Genomic DNA, 20,293 nt, shown 5'->3' with positions numbered 1-20,293 from the left:
ATTCACGACCTCTGTTTCCACATCAGTAACCTCACTTGGATGATATACCCTTGCAAAGTGGTTACTCAGTAACTCGACTATTTTATCTGCTTCTGTCACCTTGTCACCATCAGTACTCATTAAGGTTAATCTTCCATAGTTATCTTCCTCTTATTTGTCACATAATGAAAGAACTCTTTGTGATTTCCTTTGGCCTGCTTGGATATATTCTTCTCATAATATGATTTTGCCTTCCTTACCATGCTTGTCACCTTTCTTGCCTGAGCCTTGTACTGTTCGTGAGTTTGCCGGTCTCCTTCCTCCTTATATACTCTCGACAGTACTTTCTTTTTCTGAAACTCATGCTTAGTGATATTACTCATCCATCCATCCAACTCCTACCCTGATTAACTCACCTTACCTTAGTATACAATTTAATATTGCTTCTTTTAGATTCCCCTTAACTATTTTCCATGCACTACGAACATTCTTCCTTTACAGGGTTTTATGCCAGGGCACAGATTCACGCTTCCTCCTAAGCTTTCATAATTACCTGCTTTGCAGTTTCACATATATCCTTTCTTGACAGAATATTCCTCATGTTTGACAATCTCCCAAGTCAAGCCCACTTGGTTATGGATAGCTCTTCCCATCCTATGACCAGGTCCATTACTCTCACACCCTGAGTTCCCTTCATCACATGCTGCCTCAAGTAATTATCTCTTAGTAGATGTATAAATTCCATTTCCTTACTGCCACATTATCTTCATTCGTTCCAGATCTTTCATGGAACCCGTAGGCAACAACCAACTGTATGTTTTGTCTTACTGGCTTTGATCTCACACCAGGCTGCTTCAAATGAACAGTTGCTCTTCAGCCTATCTTCTATTCTTTTTGACTACAATTCCTCTGCTATCATCAGCAGTACCCTTCCCCATCCTCTCTTCTCTATCTTCCCTGAAAATACAAAATGCTTCACTCACATTCTATCCCTGTGACTACATCATATGCTGTTAGCCAAGTTTCACTAATACCTATAATTTTTGGTGATGGTTGCACTAACGAATGCTAAAAATTCCTCCCTCTTATTCCTGATACTTCTGGAGTACATTGAAACTGCAGGATCCCTTAAGGATCCCAATCACCCATGCTTCTTAAATTGACTACCCTGTTTAATATTTTTTTTGCCTGAGAGACTAGATTCTATGCTTGGTCATTCTCACTCTCCTCAAGGGTGTCTTTGCACACATGATACTGCTTCAATCCTAACTGCTTAGGTTTTTCTGAATTTGCACTTGAGCATGCTCTGTGAACAAGTTGAACAGAATTACATTAAGCAATACTTAATGGATGTGTGAGTTGTAAGATGGCAATTAGCATTGAAGGAGGTACAGGAAGATGGTTTGATGTTAAATCAGGTGTTAGACAAGAGTGTACATTATAAATGGAAGTCGGTGTTAATCCTGATATCAAAATTGAAAATGTTAATCTCATTCTTTACTTTATACAGATGATAGACTTCTAAATAAATCCCATTGGAATGCACATTTCTGTGATCTGTTGTAATAAATTTAATATGAAAATCAGCAATTAAAGGCAATGACAATGAGGCAGAAACACTGAAAACATCAATTGTATCTGGAATGCAAAACCTTTAGAACTAGTAAAATATGAACTATTTAGGCACACATTTTACTAAAGATGGCATTAAATATGGAAATAGATAATAGAATTAGCAAAGCTTGTATGGTAGGAAGTCAACTGAATAAATTTATATGGAATAAGAAAGAAATTACTCAAAACACTAAGCTAGCTGTATGTAAGACAGTGTTCAAACTAATTTTTAACTTACAGATATGAGGGCTGAGATACAAATCAAATCCCCTGATGGAAGACTTTTGAAAGTAAAATGAAAAGTTTGACTACCTTGCAATACAGTAGCTGCTGTACCTGAGGTGCCACAAGAAGAGCTATTTTACCTTGGGCTTATCACTTTAGCTAATAACAAATTTAGTAGAAATGTTTTCCCAGTACCACCTGGAGCATCCAAGACTGAAATCTTTAACATTTTTGTCATTTATTGACTTAACAATGGATTCAAGTCTCAGTAATGCCTCATCACATATTGCTTCATTAAATTGAGCCTGAGAATGAATAGTTGTTAGTGTAAGATATCTTCCAAAAAATGACCATAAGTTGACAATAGCGATAGAGGGTCAGTCATGTTACAGTGAACCAACATTACACCTAACAACAGGTGCAAAGATGATGGTGAGTTTGAAATTATTGCATTGCTGAGACAATTGGACCAATGAAAATTGTCTTCCATCAAGTTCAAAGCCTTACATGCATCCCAGTATGTGGGATGTACTATACCATTTACTGTTCTTAGGTCACTTAATGATTTTAGTCCTTTCACACATATCAAGAGCATTCAGAAATAAAAGCATTTAGCATTTTTTGAGATGTACACTATAAACACAACCTAGAGCATCACTCTTTTTCACACCAGGATAACTGTCCACATTGACGCCCTATCTTCTTCGTTGAAATTTGTTTTGATGCCAGATGTAGTATATAGGTACCTTGTTATAGGTCAGTGTTTGGACAAAATTATCTTTGATGCATAGCTTAAAAAAAGGCTGTTAATGTTGTGTCCCTTGGTGACTCAACTATGAGTGCATTACTTTCTGTGAAGTACACTCTTTGATCATTTTCAAGATAAACTATGGTTGGATGGTGCTCATGAATTTCAAAAGATAAAATCAGCCAAACAGCTTCAGAGGTACTGATGTATCCTCCTGTTTGGTATAGATCTACTTCACTAGTTCATTTTGCTAACAAATATAGTTTGGTCCAAGCCCTTGTTGATATACTTGCATACATATTTGATGAATTTCGTGGAACTGCAAATTTCAACCTTTATGTGTGTGTATTAAAGGGTCATAACAAAACGGATTATAAGACACTATATGGTGATTATCAATTTCAAAAGTTCCTTGGCTATTATGTATGTTAGCAATTTGGCTGCCATCTGAAAGAATTAATAATTATAAAAACTATTAATAAACATAATAATGAAATAACTTTATATCACAATATCTAACAACAGAATTTATCAATATCTAAAAAATGTAACAATATCTGGCCATAAAATAATGGCCAGGTGTTGTTTAACTGCAGTATGGGCCATGGAGGGAGGTAAAAAAAAATCACTGCTTCATAATCTCGAGGTATACATCGATGAAAATGCACACAAACCATCGTTGTAACATCTTGTATCTATTGGTGAAAAAAGCATCAATATCAGTCAATTTGTTCTCAAGTTATAGGTGAACATCAAAAATGGACTTTGCTTTATATATATATATATATATATATATATATAGATTAGTCTTGTTAATAAAAAAAAAAAAAAAAAAAAAGAGTAATTTGTATGTAGTCACAACCAATTCTGTATTCCACAAATCTAACTTATCCTCATAAGGTGTATTCCATAGACTTTCCACCATCTTGGTCATTCGTCCCTTGATCTTCCACCTCCTCATCCCCACGAAACCAGTGACCAAATCTATGCTTAGCAGCTAAGACTGGTTCTTACCAAGGCCCTATAAAGAATTATATTAACCTGGTTATCTCTGCTCAAATTCTTCAGTAACCAAGTAATCTGATAAGCTGTTTTAGCCACTTTTGCAATTATCTTCCAAACTTCAACTCCCTATCCATTAAGACCCTTCAATTGGAATAGGCCTAAGTTCGATTCTCGTCACGACGGGAGGAATCTTTATCTGGATGATTTCAATCGAAGGTGAGTTAGCCAATCTCATACGGAGGTAGCAGGGTTTTTCATCCCACATACAGACAAATCGGCCCTTCAGAACACACACAATTTACAGACAAAAAATACTAGTTGTGGTGGTGGTGGTGGAGGTGGGTGGTAGATGTGCATTGATGGAGATGATTCGTAGTAGAGGTTTGGTGTAGTGGTTGAGACAGTTGTAGGTGTCCTCTCGTGATGAGTCTTTGGACTCCTTGGAGGTATCAGGAATAATAATAATAACACCCTTGAACTGTGGCTTCATAAATTTCCAGGAGTACAGTTCCATCAATATGGTACTCAATCTTTTCACTACGAAATACATAACTTTATGTTTTACTACATTAAACTGATATCCATTATCCTTTTCCCATACTGCCAGTCTGTTTAAATCATTCTGCAAAAATTTAATACCTTTATTTGACTACTGCTCTACTCAGTTTTGCATCATAAGCAAACTGAATATTTCCTTTCAGATCCTTTCCTGTATCATTAATGTATGAAGTAAACCACCCTTGCTTCCGAACCAGTCCATTCACTTTCAGTAATGAGTACATTTCACAGACATTGCACTGAACAAAGTCCCTCTAAACAACAATTTACATGATAACCACAGTAATTAACTTTAATGAAAATACAAATATTTCATACCAAAAATAACAGTACATCATCAGTGTGTAGAATGTATTAAATAATGAACAGAATAGAAGGTACATCAATCAATTTACCAATTAAAAATGGTTGCCGCGAGCTAGAAATTACTATACTAATAAATAATATTAAAACTATTTTTGATGTTTACATTATTATTATTATTACTACGGGCTACTCCTGGAGTCCTTAGACTCATCGAGGGAGGCCCTAAACATCATGTTCACACAACTGTTCAACATTCTCACAGTATCTATCATACCTTGCCTTGAACTCGCTCACTGTCATAGCACCCACAACAGACTCTGGCAGCTTATTCCACTCATTTACCACTCTAAAAGTAAAGAACCCAGCTCTAACACCCCTGCTAACCACGATCTTGCCCAGCTTCCATGGGTGTCCTCTAGTTTTCCCACCACCAGTCCTGATCTCAAAAATATCATCTGAATTAATCCTATAGAATCCTTTTAGCAATTTGAATGTCTCACTCATATCTCCCCTCTTCCACCTATCAACTAGTTTCTGCAACCCACAAATCTTCAACCTGTTCTCATATGGTTCATTCCATAGACCTGCTATCACCTTAGTCACTCGCCTCTGGATCCTCTCCACCTCCTCCCCATCAAGAAGGAACCGAGGTGACCAAATCTGAGCACAGTAGTCGAGATGAGGTCTTATCAGGGCTCGGTACAGAGGTACAATAACTTGCTTGTCTCTGCTCGTCAAGGTATTTTTCAACAACTAAGTGAGTTGATGAGCTGATTTAGCTACTTTCGCAATGTGCCCCCTAAACTTCATCTCCCTATCCACCAACACTCCCAAGTCCCTGGCCTCATCAATCTCTTGGAGTACAGTTCCACCAATGTGGTATACTGCTGCTAATCTTTTCACTCCGAAATGCATAACCTTACATTTTGTCACATTAAATTGACATCCATTCTCCTTAGTCCAGAACTCCAATCTATCTAAGTCATCTTGCAAGACTTTGACATCTTCTGCATTCACTATTGCCCCACCCAACTTTGCATCATCAGCGAACAAATGAACTGTCCCACTTAGACCCTTCCCTATATTGTTAATGAACAGATTAAACAGCAGTGGTCCAAGAACAGAACCCTGTGGCACACCACTAGTCACAGGCCGTCTTTTGGACTCTACTCCTGAATAAACTACTCTTTGATATCTCTCCATCAGCCACCCAGCTATCCATCTCACCAACCCTATATCCATTCCCATATGTTATAGTTTACGGATTAGAATTCCATGTGGTATCCTGTCAAACGCCTTTGCCAGGTCCAGCAGTATCACTGTAAACCCATTTCCCTTATCCAGTTCAGCCATCACCTTGTTATAAAACTTGAGCAAGTTACTGAGGCACGATCTACCCTTCACAAAGCCATGCTGTCCTCTGTACAGTATCTCATTTTCATCAATGCATTCCTGTATTTTTCCCTTGACTACTTTCTCCAAGACCTTGACAATGACTCCTGATATGCTGATCGGTCGATAATTTGCAACCATAGTCTTGGATCCTCCTTTATGCAGTGAAACTATTTTCCCCTCTTTCCACGCCTTCGGGACTAAGCCAGACCCGAGACTCAGATTAAACAACATGGTCAAGGGCACTGATAATTCATTAGCTGCTTCATGCAAGACCCGTGCCGGTATACCATCCAATCCCACAGATGTATTCACATTAAGGTTCTGTAATAGACTATTCACCTCCACTTCATTCATCACAATTCCCGTATAAACTAATGGTTCCTTCATTTTTTCAACGTCACCACCTGGATGATATACTTTTGCAAAGTGCACGCTCAGTAACTCCACTATATCGACTGGTTCAGTGAACTCTTTACCATCGTCATTCCTTAAAATCATTTTGCCATGTACAGTTTTTTTCTTGCTTGCAGCATATTGAAAGAACTGTTTGGGATTATCTTTTGCTTGCATAGCTAGTTTCCTTTCATAATCGGCTTTTGCTGTTTTTACCACACTCGTTACCCTTCTGGCCTGCACTTTATACCGTTCGTGTGCCTGCAGGTCACCCCTTTCTTTAAATTCCCTCCATAGTTGTTTCTTTTTTTGCAGCTCAAGCTTAATGGTGTTATTCATCCATTTAACCTCTCCTTGTTTCACTATTCGGACCTTAGGTATACAATCAGCCATAACCTCCTGTAAATGCTCTTTGACCACTTCCCATGCTCTGTCGACGTCCAGCCCTTGCAGTTGTACATGCCATGGCACTGATCCAAGCAATCTCCTAAGCTTGTCATACTTGCCAGCACAGTAATTCCACATATATCCTGTCTTAATCACAAATTGCACACCTTTAGCCACTTCCCAGGTCAAGACCTTATGATCACTCTCACCAATAGGTGGCAACATGGTCATATTCATTACAGTCAAATTCTCAGATACTATTACCAGGTCAAGCACTCTCACACCCCTAGTATTTTCAATTACATGCTGTTTCAGATAGTTATCCCTTAATAATTGAATAAAATCCATTTCCTTCCTCACATGTGTCCTCTCCTCCTTCCAATCAATGTTACCATAGTTGAAATCCCCCATAATAATTACCCTCCTTCAATTCATTTCATCAATTTGTTTATGCATACCATCTCCACCATCTATTCCATCACCTGGTCTATAGCAGCACCCAACTGTATATTTTATTCTGCCAGTGTCAATCTCATACCAAATAGCCTCAAAATAGCTCCTTTCACTATCCTGCAATACTTCAATTCTCCTTGGCTGCAGTTCATCAGCTATCATCAATAACACCCCTCCCCCAATTTTATTCTCTCTGTCCCTCCTAAACATACTATAACCTACACATTCTATCCCACTAACTATATCATCTTCCGTCAGCCATGTTTCACTAATGCCAATAACCTGTGGCCAGGAAGAGCCAATCAAGGCCAAAATTCTTCCTTCTTGTTCCTAATACTCCTGGCATTAGTATACATGAATTGCAGTGATCCCTTTGTCCCACCCCTATCTTGATGCGTTATTCTAAATGTCCCATTCCCATTTTTTGTCCTTAGTGCTGGCTCAGGTACATTATATACATTTTTACACTCAACTGTCTCACTGATGTCTGGATATCCACTTCCCCCCCCCCCTCCTTGATAGTTCTAGTTTCCCTGGTTCTGCACATCCATTTTCACTTCATTCAGCAACACTTTTTCCAGTCTCCGCACACCAAGTCCATTCAAATGCAGGCCATCCATCTTGTATAAGTCCTTTCGCCCATCAAACTCATTCCACACGTCCACGAATTCCACACCACACCGTCCGCATAACCTGCGCATAATATCATTTGTGATTATGGCCCTCCTTCTAAACTCCTCTCTGTCATACCGCGGTAACAGACTCACCATTCCAACTCTGTCACTCTTTTCTTTTGCTACCTTTAACAATACTTTCAAGTCCTCTCTTAAAAAATTTATCACCTTTCAATTCATTCGTACCTGCCACAATTGTTGATTCTTTCACCCTCTGTTTTTGCACTCTAATACTCTCACTTACATCCTTAAATTTCGCACCCGGTAAGTACGATTTAGTTACACTCCCATCTATTACTCCTCTTAATAACGAGTCACCATACAACACTCTTTCCTTCATTTCGGAAACTCTCCCACGCTGTTTATTTACGTGCCGAATCACTCTGGAAAGAGTTTTGCAGGTGCTCTAATTGCCGCTGCGCATTTTGTATCACTGCGCGCAGCCTAGCGATCTCACTTCCTACAAATAATTCCTCATTTTTTTCATCATTCAAACCATTTTCTCTTTCTGTATAATTGCTCTCGCTCTTTCTTAGATCACCTTATACCGTACATAAAATGAGAATCTTTCAAACTTTTGAGGGAGAGAGAGACAATCGTTCCAATTCAGGTTAGGTTGATGTAAAAGAGCTTTACAACTTTCTTTGAAAAGGCATTCATATTTAAACTGCTTCTGTGGAGAAGACGAGCTTCATCCCACTGGATACTGTGTTTAGTGTCAATACCATGCCAGATCAGACTTTTGAGATTTCATGTATTTAATGTAATATTGATGTTCATTAATTATTTTTCTACAGAATGGCCTATCTGCCCAAAGTATGTCGATTACATTCACAAGGAATCTGGTAAACATCAGCTAACAATAGAGGTAGCAGTTTGTCTTTTGTAGATGGTAAAAGATGAGAAATTTTGTTGATAGGAAAATATTTGGGAATAAGGTGATACTTCTTCAGAATTCTACCAATAGGTTCAGAGACACAAAATATAAGGGATTAAAACCCTGCGGTCTGTTGAAGAATACTTTGGTGTTGGAACATAGGAGTCAATTATTTTTTGGATTGGATTGGATGACGGTTGTAATAATTTAATTCCATTTAAGTTGTGATAGTGAGAGGTTCTTGTTTTAAGCTTGAGGGAGATGAGGAACAAGTAAGAAATTTAGCAAAATTTCTAAATTTCTTTCATGTTTATTAACTGCCCATATTGGACAATCCAGATCATTCATCAAGAATTCCACACATTTTCTTGAAAAAAATCAAAAATATTCAAATATAAGAATCAAATATGTTAGTCAGCTTTGACATTGTTTCTCTTTTTACCAACATCCCATTTTCTGACACTATGAGTTTACTATATGATGATTTTCCCTCCTGATGTGAAGATTTTTGAATTTTTTATGCAATCAGGATTCTGTAGGTGGGAGAGTCGATACAATTTACAATGGATCTTACTGGACAACCTTCTTTATGAATTTTTGGGAGACCATATAAACAGTCATTCTGTCCAAAATGGGTATGTAACTTATCCAAAGTATTTTGATTCCATCTAAGAACTTCATCAAGGAGCTTATTTAATTGTTTCATTTGTGTTTTTGTAGAGTTATAACTAATTTCTTGATAGGTGGAGGTATCCTGTAAAAGGCAGTCTATCTTCACCTCATAGTCAGCCTTATCCATTACCACTACAGCTTTTCCTTTATCCGCTTTCAAATAGATATATGGTTCTTTTGTCTTAATGAAAACAATGCATGTATTTCAGTACTAGATAAATTATATGGAGGTAATAATTTGCTTATAAAGAGTAAAGCAGCAACTTCAAAGCATAGTTTATTAGCATCTTCACTTGAAAGGCCCAACAGATTGCATTCAATGTTATGCAAAAAATCAAGATACAGAATTGAATTCAGGTATCACAGCAAAATCATGGCCTTTAGTCAACACACTGGTCTCAGCATCAGACAATGAGCATCCAGAAATGTTCATAACTCCTTTATTAGTAGGAGTCTTGTCAGCAGTAAATTTTTGCTTACGATATAATGATTCATATTTTTGCATCAGTCTGTAGGAATGCTTTCCATAAGAGTAGGTTGAAGATTGTTTAGAAACACATAGAAAAATATCCAGTAATTTGTCATCCAGAGTAGTTGAAATCCTTCTTTTCAGATCTGAAATAGACTGAATATTGCATGTTAAGTCTTTTTACTGAAATAAAGAGCTAAGAGGCTTCACTTCAGCAATGCAAAATTATACAAATTATGTGAATATTGAATCCAACATTATTTTAAAGCCGAATATATATATAGAAACTACAAGAGTTTTGTGCTGAATATAGAAACTATAAAAGTTTCGGCGGATCCAAGTGTAAGCAACCTTTCAGGACATTGGCAACTTGTAGCAAAGGTGGAGTAAGTTCTGATCACTTTCCTTTGTATTCTCCATAATGCAAAGCACATCTCCTTGTGGACATGTATGATGCTATGCATTATGGGAAGGGGTCACTACCCAGACCAGTTTCGACCTTTGTTGAGGTCTCGTCAGTGGGAGCCAGACCCAGATGTAAAATATCCAGGTTGAAGTGATGCAGAAGTCATTCTTTCCCATACAAGTTGCCAAAAGGTGTCACATTTTAAAAGGTACCAAGAATTCCTGAAATGAAGAGCCAAGAGACTTCACTTCGGAGATACAAAATGATACAAATTAAGTGGATATTGAATCCAACATTATTTCAAAGCCGAATATATATATATATAGAAATTACAAGAGTTTTGTGCTGTTTTTTTTTTTTTCAGCCACTCAAAGTTGGTTCTATATCAAGAAAAACTTGTGCAAATATAAATTTTGTGAGCTCTAGGCAACCGAATAGTCTCTCTAAATCTAGCAAATGTAGGAATAACTTTTGTATCACAACATTTTTTGAGTAAGGCAATCTGAGAATGAAGTTTACCTTGTAAAACTGATAATTTCCCTAACTTTCCTGAATGTAATTTGACATACTTTGGTCAGACGGGCCATTCTGCAGAAAAAAGAATTAATAAACATCAGTATTACATTGAATAAGTGTAACTTCAAAAGTCTGGTATTGACAGTAAACACAGTATCTTGTGCGATGAAGCTCATCTTCTCCATAGAAGCAGTTTTAAATATGAATGCCTTTTCAAAGAAAGTTGTGAAGCCCTTTTACATCGGCTTATCATGAATCGGAATGATTCTCTCTCTCCCATTCCATTAATATTAAATGGTTTTAATATTTTATTAATATTAATTTCTAGCTCACGGCAACCATTTTTAATTTGTTGTATGTACCTTGTACTTTGCAGACAATATTGATCTTCTGGCAGAAAAAGAATTACAAGAGATAACCAGTCACTTTTTCGGAACATTAAAAAAAAATGGATTATACATAAACCTACAAAACACAAAAACAATGATAACCTCAAAATCAGACATTGAATTCTTAAAGATACAAATTGGCAATAAACAAATGACAATAAACAAATAAACAATAAACAAATTGAGAATGTAAACAAGTTCACTTATCTAGGAAGCACGTTGAGTCAAGATGGTCATTCAAATACCGAATTGCTAATTAGAAGAAGACAGATGAAATGGTTCGGACATGTGGAGAGGACTAATGGAATTCCAAAGCAAACACTAGAAGGAATCATTCCGGGACCAAGGGTTAGGGGCCGACCTCGATTAAAATGGACTGATAACATCAAAAAATGGACAAATTCCTCCCTTTCTCAACTGACATCAAGAACAAGAGACCGAGATGATTGGAGGAGGCTAACAAAAAATATCATCTACTAGCCATGAATGACCCAACAGTCCATTTAGGACTATGGGAGAAAAGACCTTGTATTCCTCTTCTTTGATTTGCTTGTTTCTACACACTGATGAAGTACTGTTATTTTCAGTATGAAATTATTATTACACCCTCCATGGCGTCAACAGACTCATTGTGGGAGGTTCATTCAACTGACAACGTATTTATCATATAGAATCTTAAAGCTCTTAACACTCCTTGCATTAACAACACATTCTGGCAATGTATTCCATTCACTGACAATTCTCCATGTAAAAAATCTACTCTTCACATCCTTCTTCACCACACTTTTACATAACTTCCAGGAATGACCTCTGGTTCTTCTCCTCTCACCTTCTACTCTTTTTATAATCTTCTCAGGATTAATCTAATAAAATCCTCTCATTAACTTAAATATCTCTATCAATATTGCCTCTCTTCCTCCTATTCACCAAACTCTACAATCCATATCTCTTCATCCTCTCTCCATAGCCAGCATTACAAACTCCTGATATTGTCTTAGTCACTCATTTCTGGACCCTCTCCAATGTCTCCACATCACATTGAAAACCAGGTGACCAGATCTGAGCACAATAGTCCAAGTGTGGTCTGACCAGTAGCACAACCACTTCCTTATCCTTGCATGTTAGAGTACTTCTTATCATAGCAGCACTACGATGTGCAACCTTTGCAACTCTAGCAATATGCCCTCTTAACTTCAGTCTACTGTCAACCATCACTCCCAAATCTCTAATCTCATCCACTTCCTGCAGTACAGCACCATCAATATAGTACACAGCCTTATATTTCTGCACTCCAAAATGCAACACCTTGCACGTATTGATATTAAAACTACAACCCGATTCTTTTGTCCAAGTAAAAAGTCTATTTAAATCTTCCTAGAGGGATTCAGCATCAGCAGCACTACTTATAATTCTTCCCAACTTTGCATCATCAGCAAATAACTGAAGATCCCCAGTCAGTCCACATGATATATTGTTTATAAACAAGTTAAACAGCAGGGGGCCACACGAACAGAACCCTGGGGCACACCACTGGTTACCCTTCTTATTTAAGACACTGCTTCATCATACACAACTTGCTTGTATCGTTCAGAGAACGAAAGTTAGGTGGATTGGAGCCCATCTCTGATCCATCTAACCAGCATACTGTCTATTCCCATCCTCTGTAGCTTGTACACCAACTTATCATGTGGTAATCTATCAAACGCTTTTGCAAAGTCTAAGAATATCACTCTATACGATTCTCCCTTATCTAACACACTGGTCATCTTATCATAAAATGCAAGTAAATTTCTGAAACAGGACCTTTACAAATCCATGCTGACCTACATAAAGAATGCCATGTCCATCAACCCAATTTTGTATTCTATTCCTTACCAATCTCTCCATCACCTTGACCACAACTGGGGTTATACAGACTGGCCTATAGTTGGGGACTTCTGTCTTAGAACCATGCTTGTGGAGCGGTACTGTTTTGCTCTCTTTCCACTCCTTAGAAACCGTACCCACTGCAAGACTTTCATTAAATAACCAGGTCAAGGGCATAACCAACTGTGATGCTCATTCTGTAAACATAAGTGGTGATATATACGTGCTGATACACCTCTGTTTCTTTCACATCCAATTCTCCTAATATTTGTCTCTCTTCTATATATTGTACCAAATAATTTATACCAGTATATATGCTGATAAAGTGCTCATTCGATAATTCCACGTATCCTTTGTCATAATTATTCTTATATTTATAAGAATAATTATGACAAACTAACATTGACTATTCACCAATGTTAGTTTGTCATAATTATTCTTATCCTTGCTTGCCATGTAGCGGAAAAATTCTCTTGAGTTAACCTTGGCCTAATCAGCCAATCTCCTCTCATACTGCACCTTTTTCGTCACCTTCTCACTTCACCTTATATATTAAACCCTCGATTTCAGTCCGTATGTTACATATGAAAATTAATTTTAAAATGCTTTTAACCAAGATTTGCTTATAATTAAATTAACAGGTCATTTTTTGTTATTACTTTCCTGTTATTTTTAGCAAATTTTGGCAAATAGGCCATCATATGTTGGAAAAACACTGTAGTAATTTAGCTGACATAAATGAGTCACCACTCATAAAACATGTTTGACGAATGATTAGCATATGATCATGCCAATCACACTGATTAGTTCTTTTGTCGCGTGGCGTGACTTTTTGCGGCTGTTTTAACACGTGTCAGCCGAAGTTCTGACGTGCACTAAGCCACGCCCAGTAGTGTGCATTTATTTACTCATGGCGAATAGTTTATATACGTGTAAATCTACTTTATTGTATAACGGACTTTCGGATTTATCGGACACCGATGATTCATCGTGTCAACTGATGTTCCGACGTGCGCTAAGCCATGCCCAGTAGTGTGCATTTATTTACTCGTGGTGAATAGTTTATATACATGTTAATCTACTTTATTGTATAATGGACTTTCGGATTTATCGGACACCCCATCACCCAAATTAGTTCGTTATATCAAGGTTTTACTGTATTCTTCATGGATCTGATCACCACCAAATGTCTTGTACCTCCTCCATAACATTTTCTTTTCCAACACAGCTTGCTTGATTTCGCTGTTCATCCATTTCACTCCCACTCTATATACTTGTTTAACCCTTGGTATGCAATCATACATTGCTTTTGTCAGATACTGCCTAAAGTTTGTTTGCATTTTCAACATCTTTTCCACTTAGCTCATCTACCCAACGTACTGATGCTAACTGACTACAGAGCTTCTTATAATCACCTGCTTTATACTTCCACATGTATCCATTTTTGGCAGTGACCTTTTCTTGTTTCATCACTTCCCTCATGATCATTCTCACCAACTGGCGGCAGTGTCAGCACCTCAGTAACAACTACATCTTGTGTAGTTATCACCAAATCCAAAACATTAAATCTTGTGTAGTTATCATCAAATCCAAAACGTTAAAGCCTCTAGTTGCTTCTATCACGTGCTGCTTAAGATACTTATCTCTTAGAAATTCCGCAAATTCGCTCTCCTTGTTCCCATACACTATCTCCTCCTTCCAGTCTATATTCCTGTAATTAGTCTCCCATCAGGATCATCTTCTTTTTATGTCTAACTAATTTGCCTAAACATTTCGCAATCAGTATTCTCTGCATTCTGCTGCCTATAACCGTATCCTATCAGCTATACTAACCTGTTTATTTCAACTTCGCACCACACAGATTCAAAATCTGTGTGGTGTGATATATCTATACTTTTGTTCAAGTTAATTACTATGGTTATCATCTAATTTGTTGTCTATAGTTATGCCACAAGTATCTTCCAAGTCCCTCTGGTTAAATTCCCTGAACAGTGCTGCTTTGGATGCCATTGTATTGCCTTGCATCAGTGTAACGCTATGTAACTTATTGTACAAAATAACCTTAACTATAGATGTAAGGACATATTTAAGGTCTAATTAACACCACAATAGGCTTTACTTCTAATACAGTTTCTAACTAATATTGCTAGGTTTTCTAAAATAAACAACTTGGCTTTGAAAGCTCTCTAAACACAGGAACTGCTGTGAAATTTTCCACCTACTGTTCTCAATCTTTTAACTCTTTCACTCTTTTCCTTTGCTACTTTCAGTAACTCTTTCATCTTATACCTTATAAGACGAATATTTGATCCTCTGATCATTCTCATGATCAGAGAATCAAATTGGATCATGAAGGTTTACAGTTTTCAGCTGGTAGGAGTTATAAAAAAAAATAATAATAAACTCAGATTACTGAAACAAGAGTGTCCCTTAATAAATCCATGCTGACCCTCATAAATAGCATTACCCTCATCTGCCCAATTTTGTTTTGTATACTGTCCCTCACTAATTTCTCCAAAATTGTAAAAAAAAAAAAAAAAAAAAAAAAAACTGGTCTATGGTTTGCCAGCTTCATTCTATCCCTACCCCTAATGCAGTGGCAGTATCTCAAGGAGTAACTCCTTGGACACCTTTTCCATAGTCAGGTCAATGAGACTGTCAGTTCCTTAGCACATTCTCTTAAAACAAATGGTGAAATGTCATCCAGTCCTGCTGCCTTTATTGACTTCCGCGTACCTATTTGAAACATATTCTCCTCACGCAAAACCTTGAACCCTCTTTATCACTCTAGCAATAAAACTTATTACAGAATGCAATACCTCCATAAAGTTATAATTAAACAATTCATGTATGTCATCTGCATTGATTGCTTTACCCACATTTCCATCTAAGGTGTCATTCTTTCAGTCATTTCTCCTACTGATGTCATAATGAAAGAAGTACTTAGAATTTGTGGATTGCAGTTTTTTTCAGTTTTGTCTTCTTTTACTATACTAGTCAATTTTCCTGACCTGAGTCTTAATATTCCTCTCTCTCTCTCATATATATATATATATATATATATATATATGAAAACTCCTATTACTTTAACTCTCTCATGCATAAGGGCCTCATATGAGTACACATAAAAATGATATCCTCAGATGAAGACATCATTTTTAACATATACAGGGCACAAGTTTAGCAAAATTAATGAATTCATGGTAATACTGTAAGATTAAATGGTATTGTATCATCATTATAATTTTTTATATTGAATATAAAAATTCATGCATGAGAGGGTTAAATAGGAGCTCTCTAGTTAATGATCTTGATTGACTTAATGTTTTAAGAATACCATTTTGTAATGGTACCTTTAAAGAGAGGGCAACTGATGTTGATCAGTTGTCCTCTCTACTTGCTTTGTGTCCTATTCATCTCAATTTTTGATCATATATATATATATCACCTTTATTCTATATTTTTGATGTTAGATGCTTCTCTTATTTGCAGTTATAGTACTTTAAAATTATGGTGAATATTTTTCTTTCTGTTGCTCATTGTGTTGTGATTAACCTTTTTGTCTTTCAAAGTCCAGGTTTAACTGCCATAATACAGCCAACTCACACTATAGCAAACTACTGAATTCAAACTAAAGTTCGGTTAAGTACAGTATGCTAGAAGAGATCTGTAGAGCAAGCTATCCCTTATAACAAACTATTATTGTGGTCCTTGTAAGGGTTAATGAACTGAGAGTTAACTGTCTGAGGGATTGTCAAATGCAACAGTTTGATATTTTGGTTGATAATTTGATTCAATCCACTTGTTTTATTTTGTTAATTTTCTTTGCTATTTTATGATTCTTTTGAATGATTTGCTTTAAATGTTTATATTTGCTGATCATTTCAATAATGTTATTGTTTAGCTGAATGGCATGCTTCTTAAAAATAATGTGTGGGAACATTAGTCCCCACACTCGATATCTAGAAATCTAGTGAAAGGTGTTTGGCAGGTGCAACATGACCTCAACCCCCCCCCCCCCCCACACACACACACCAAGTGCAAAACTACAGTATAGTTTGTGTTTGTTGCATCTTATCCTATCTACTTCAAACTGTATGCTGTATGTTGTTATGTGCCATCCAGTCGTTTTCAACTCTTGGTGATCCTGTGAACAAAGGCTCTCCATCCCACTTGGCCTCTTGTGCTTTCTTTAAGTAATTGTAAGTTCAATTTGGTTAGTTCTTTTATGTTGTCCATGCAACTCTTTTGTGGTCTTCTTTTTCTTCTCATTCCCTCAATCTTCCCCAACATAAATGCCTTTTCCAATGATTCATCAGATCGCATAATATGACCAAAGTACATCAACTTTTGTTTAGTGATCATTGCTTCCAAGGAGTGTTCTGTCTTTATATTCTCTAAAACCTTCTTATTGGTCATTCTTGCAGTCCATGGGATTCTTAATAGTCTCATCCACAGCCATAATTCAAATGAATTCAATTTGCTTTCTGTCTTTCTTCTTGATATTCCAGCTTTTACATCCATACATCACTACTGGAAATACCATTGCTTGGACAATTCTAACTTTCGTGGTCTTGCTCACACCTCTATCTTTCATAATTTTTGTCAGGTTTAACATTGCTTTTTTCCCCCATGACTATCCTTCTTTTAATTTCATCTTCACATTCACATTAAATCATTACTTTCAACTATTTCTATTTTATCTCCCTCTATTATAAATTCATCTAAATTGCCAGAAGCCATCACTTTTGTTTTGCTGATGTTTAAATTAAGCTCTGCTTTGTTACTTTCTGTCTTAACCAATAGAATCAACTGCTCCAGATCTTCCTTAGTTTCTGCTATGAGGGTTGTATCATCTGCATATCTTAATTTTTTTTTTTACTTCACTAATCTTAATACCAGCTGAATCTTTGTCTAAATCAGCAATTCTCATAATATAAATATTAAAAATAGTGTGACAATATAAAACCCCAGCACTCCTTTTTCCACTCGAGAAACAGTCTGTTTCTCCAAAGACTGTTTTTACTGAAGCTTCTTGGTTGTCATACAGCTCTCTTATCAACAGAATTAGATGTTCAGGTAGTCTTCCTGTTGATCCCATTGCAATCCACAGTATGTGGTGATCCATGCAATCAAACGCTTTCTTATAATCAATAAAACAGATGAATACTTCTCAAATTCTCTTGTTCTTTCCATAATCTATTTCATGCTTGCTATTTGATCTCTAGTTCCTCTACCTTTCCTGTCTGTTCTTGTGGCATTTCTCTATTCACATATGCTAACCTTTATTGTATCACTTTCAGCATAACTTTACTTTCATGTGAAATTAAAGAGCGATGGTTCTATAATTCTCAGGATCTCTGAGATTTTATTTTTTTGGAATTGGGATGAACACTGACGTTTTCCAATCCCTAGGCCAGTAAATTTTCTTCCAAACCTGTTGACAAATTCCAGTCAGTATATCCACTACTTCATCCCCAGCTGTTCAAACTTATATTCTCTAACAGCCTGAAAATGTAAAATCCTTTTAAAAAAAGTATACATATGTCTATGCTTGCAAAAATGTATAAATGCCAGTATTCTCTTCATCCCTTAAGCATGAAATGGTTAAATTTCTTCCAGTGTGGTCTTACAAGTCATAAAAAATGCTTGGAAACTTTAGCAATACAATGTGGACATAAGCCACTCCCTCATAAGATGACAACATTTGGGGTAGAACTAACAAATGGAAATAATATACCTTTCATTGTCATCAAATGCATTAGTGAAATTGAAAAAAGAGGATTCTTCATCAAAGTAAGTGATACTTTTTTCCATCCCTTATAAGTTGTAATTTTATTATACTTTATTTCAATAGTAAATTGAGGATTAATATGAGATATCTTTGTAAAACTAGTGAGTATAGGAAAACCTCACTTAACGTGAATTCGATGTGCGCGATAAACACAGCACGATTGAGCGAATGATACCATTTCCCGCTTTAAGCGAGTGATTAATTAGTCAACATGATTTTTTTACGTTATGTGAAATTTTTTGTTGCCAATTTGCAGGCAGCGGCAGTGCAGCAGGCAGTTTCTGGCAACACTCGGCAGTTGACTCAAAGCTATCATCACAAGTGCAATCTCTGTTCTCTTGCTCAATCACTTTTCCTTCATTTTGTTTTAATTTAGATACCTATAAGGCTTTATTATATTCAACCCCTGACATGGAAAAAGAGAAAGACTGATAAAGAAAGCTGCAGTAATAAAGGAGCCACATGGCAGAATTTCTTGCCTCACTGTGCAAATGATTTCATTGGTTTTAATAGCCCAGCTGATAACATTATTAAAGAAATTAACACAACTGGAAAAGAACCTTGGATTTAATGAATTGGATAATGAAGATGTGAGAAACTTGCTCGATTCCCATTCGGAACAGTTAACACGTTCGCTGCCAACTACGAGCATACTCGTAGTTGGTATATGAGCTACGCAAGCCAGCTACGAGTATACTCGTATGACGCTTACCGCCAGCAACGAGATTACCGTACTGACCTTGAAGAAGTGAAAATGCTTGGCTTGTGGGGCTAGCAGCAAAACTGTGTATACTCATAGATGGTATATGCTCTGCACAAGCCAACTACGAGTATACTCGTATGACGCTTACCACCGGCAACGAGATTACCGTACTGACCTTGAAGAAGTGAAATTGCTCGGCATACGGGAACAGACTATGCCGAAGTAGCATGGCAGCGAACTTGTTAAGCAAAAATGATCTCTTTCATCTAGAAGAACGGCATGTATATGAAGATGATGATAAGGAGTGCAAACAAGAAGAGAATGTCACAACTAAGAAGCTAACTGCAAAAAATCTTGAGCTAGTTTTCAATCACATTGAGTATGGTAATGAAATTTTGTTTGCTGATCCTGATATGGAATGTAGCTCCAAAGTCTGTCGGAATCTTGATTAAGTGTTCACCAGCTATCGCAAATTGCATGACAAGATGAAAAAGTCGAGCACTACTCAAACAACTTTACTTAATTTTTTTGTAAAAAAGTAGCTCAATCAAATGTTTAGACATTAATTAAAATTTAAGCAATTGATTTTTATTAACTTTAATGATTGTATCCTCTAATACAGATTATATCCATTTTTTTTTTTTTTCAAATTTATGCTAACTGACAGATGAATTATAATTATTCCTATTGTTTATTACTTTTGCTTAGTTCGCATTAATTGATGGATTAATTAATCGTATTAAGTGAGGTTTTCCTGTATATAGAAAATATTATATTGAATTTTTTAACAAACTATTGGAAAGACATGTAAATGTTACACATATCAGTCAGTAAGATGTTATGAACTGTATGTTTTTTTCTAAA

General features: G+C 36.5%; 1 protein-coding gene across 4 annotated transcripts in view; it reads left to right on the top strand.

The window, feature by feature from the left end:
* LOC150101214 (rho GTPase-activating protein 45-like) overlaps positions 1-20,293 on the top strand; it is a 519,012-nt gene that overhangs the window by 366,013 nt on the left and 132,706 nt on the right. For all 4 annotated transcript variants that reach the window (XM_090401286.1, XM_090401287.1, XM_090401288.1 and 1 more), the window contains one exon: positions 18,555-18,728. In XM_090401286.1, coding sequence (XP_090257412.1) covers positions 18,555-18,728 — 174 coding nt within the window. The remainder of the gene's footprint in view (positions 1-18,554; positions 18,729-20,293) is intronic.

This window comes from Typopeltis vanoorti, chromosome 12 (genome assembly GCF_054136105.1).
Source record: "Typopeltis vanoorti isolate ZY-2024b chromosome 12, IOZ_Tvanoo_1.0, whole genome shotgun sequence".
Classification (NCBI taxonomy): Eukaryota; Metazoa; Arthropoda; class Arachnida; order Uropygi; family Thelyphonidae; genus Typopeltis; species Typopeltis vanoorti.
Note: the sequence above shows the minus strand (reverse complement) of the source record. Positions and strands in the feature narration are given on the sequence as shown.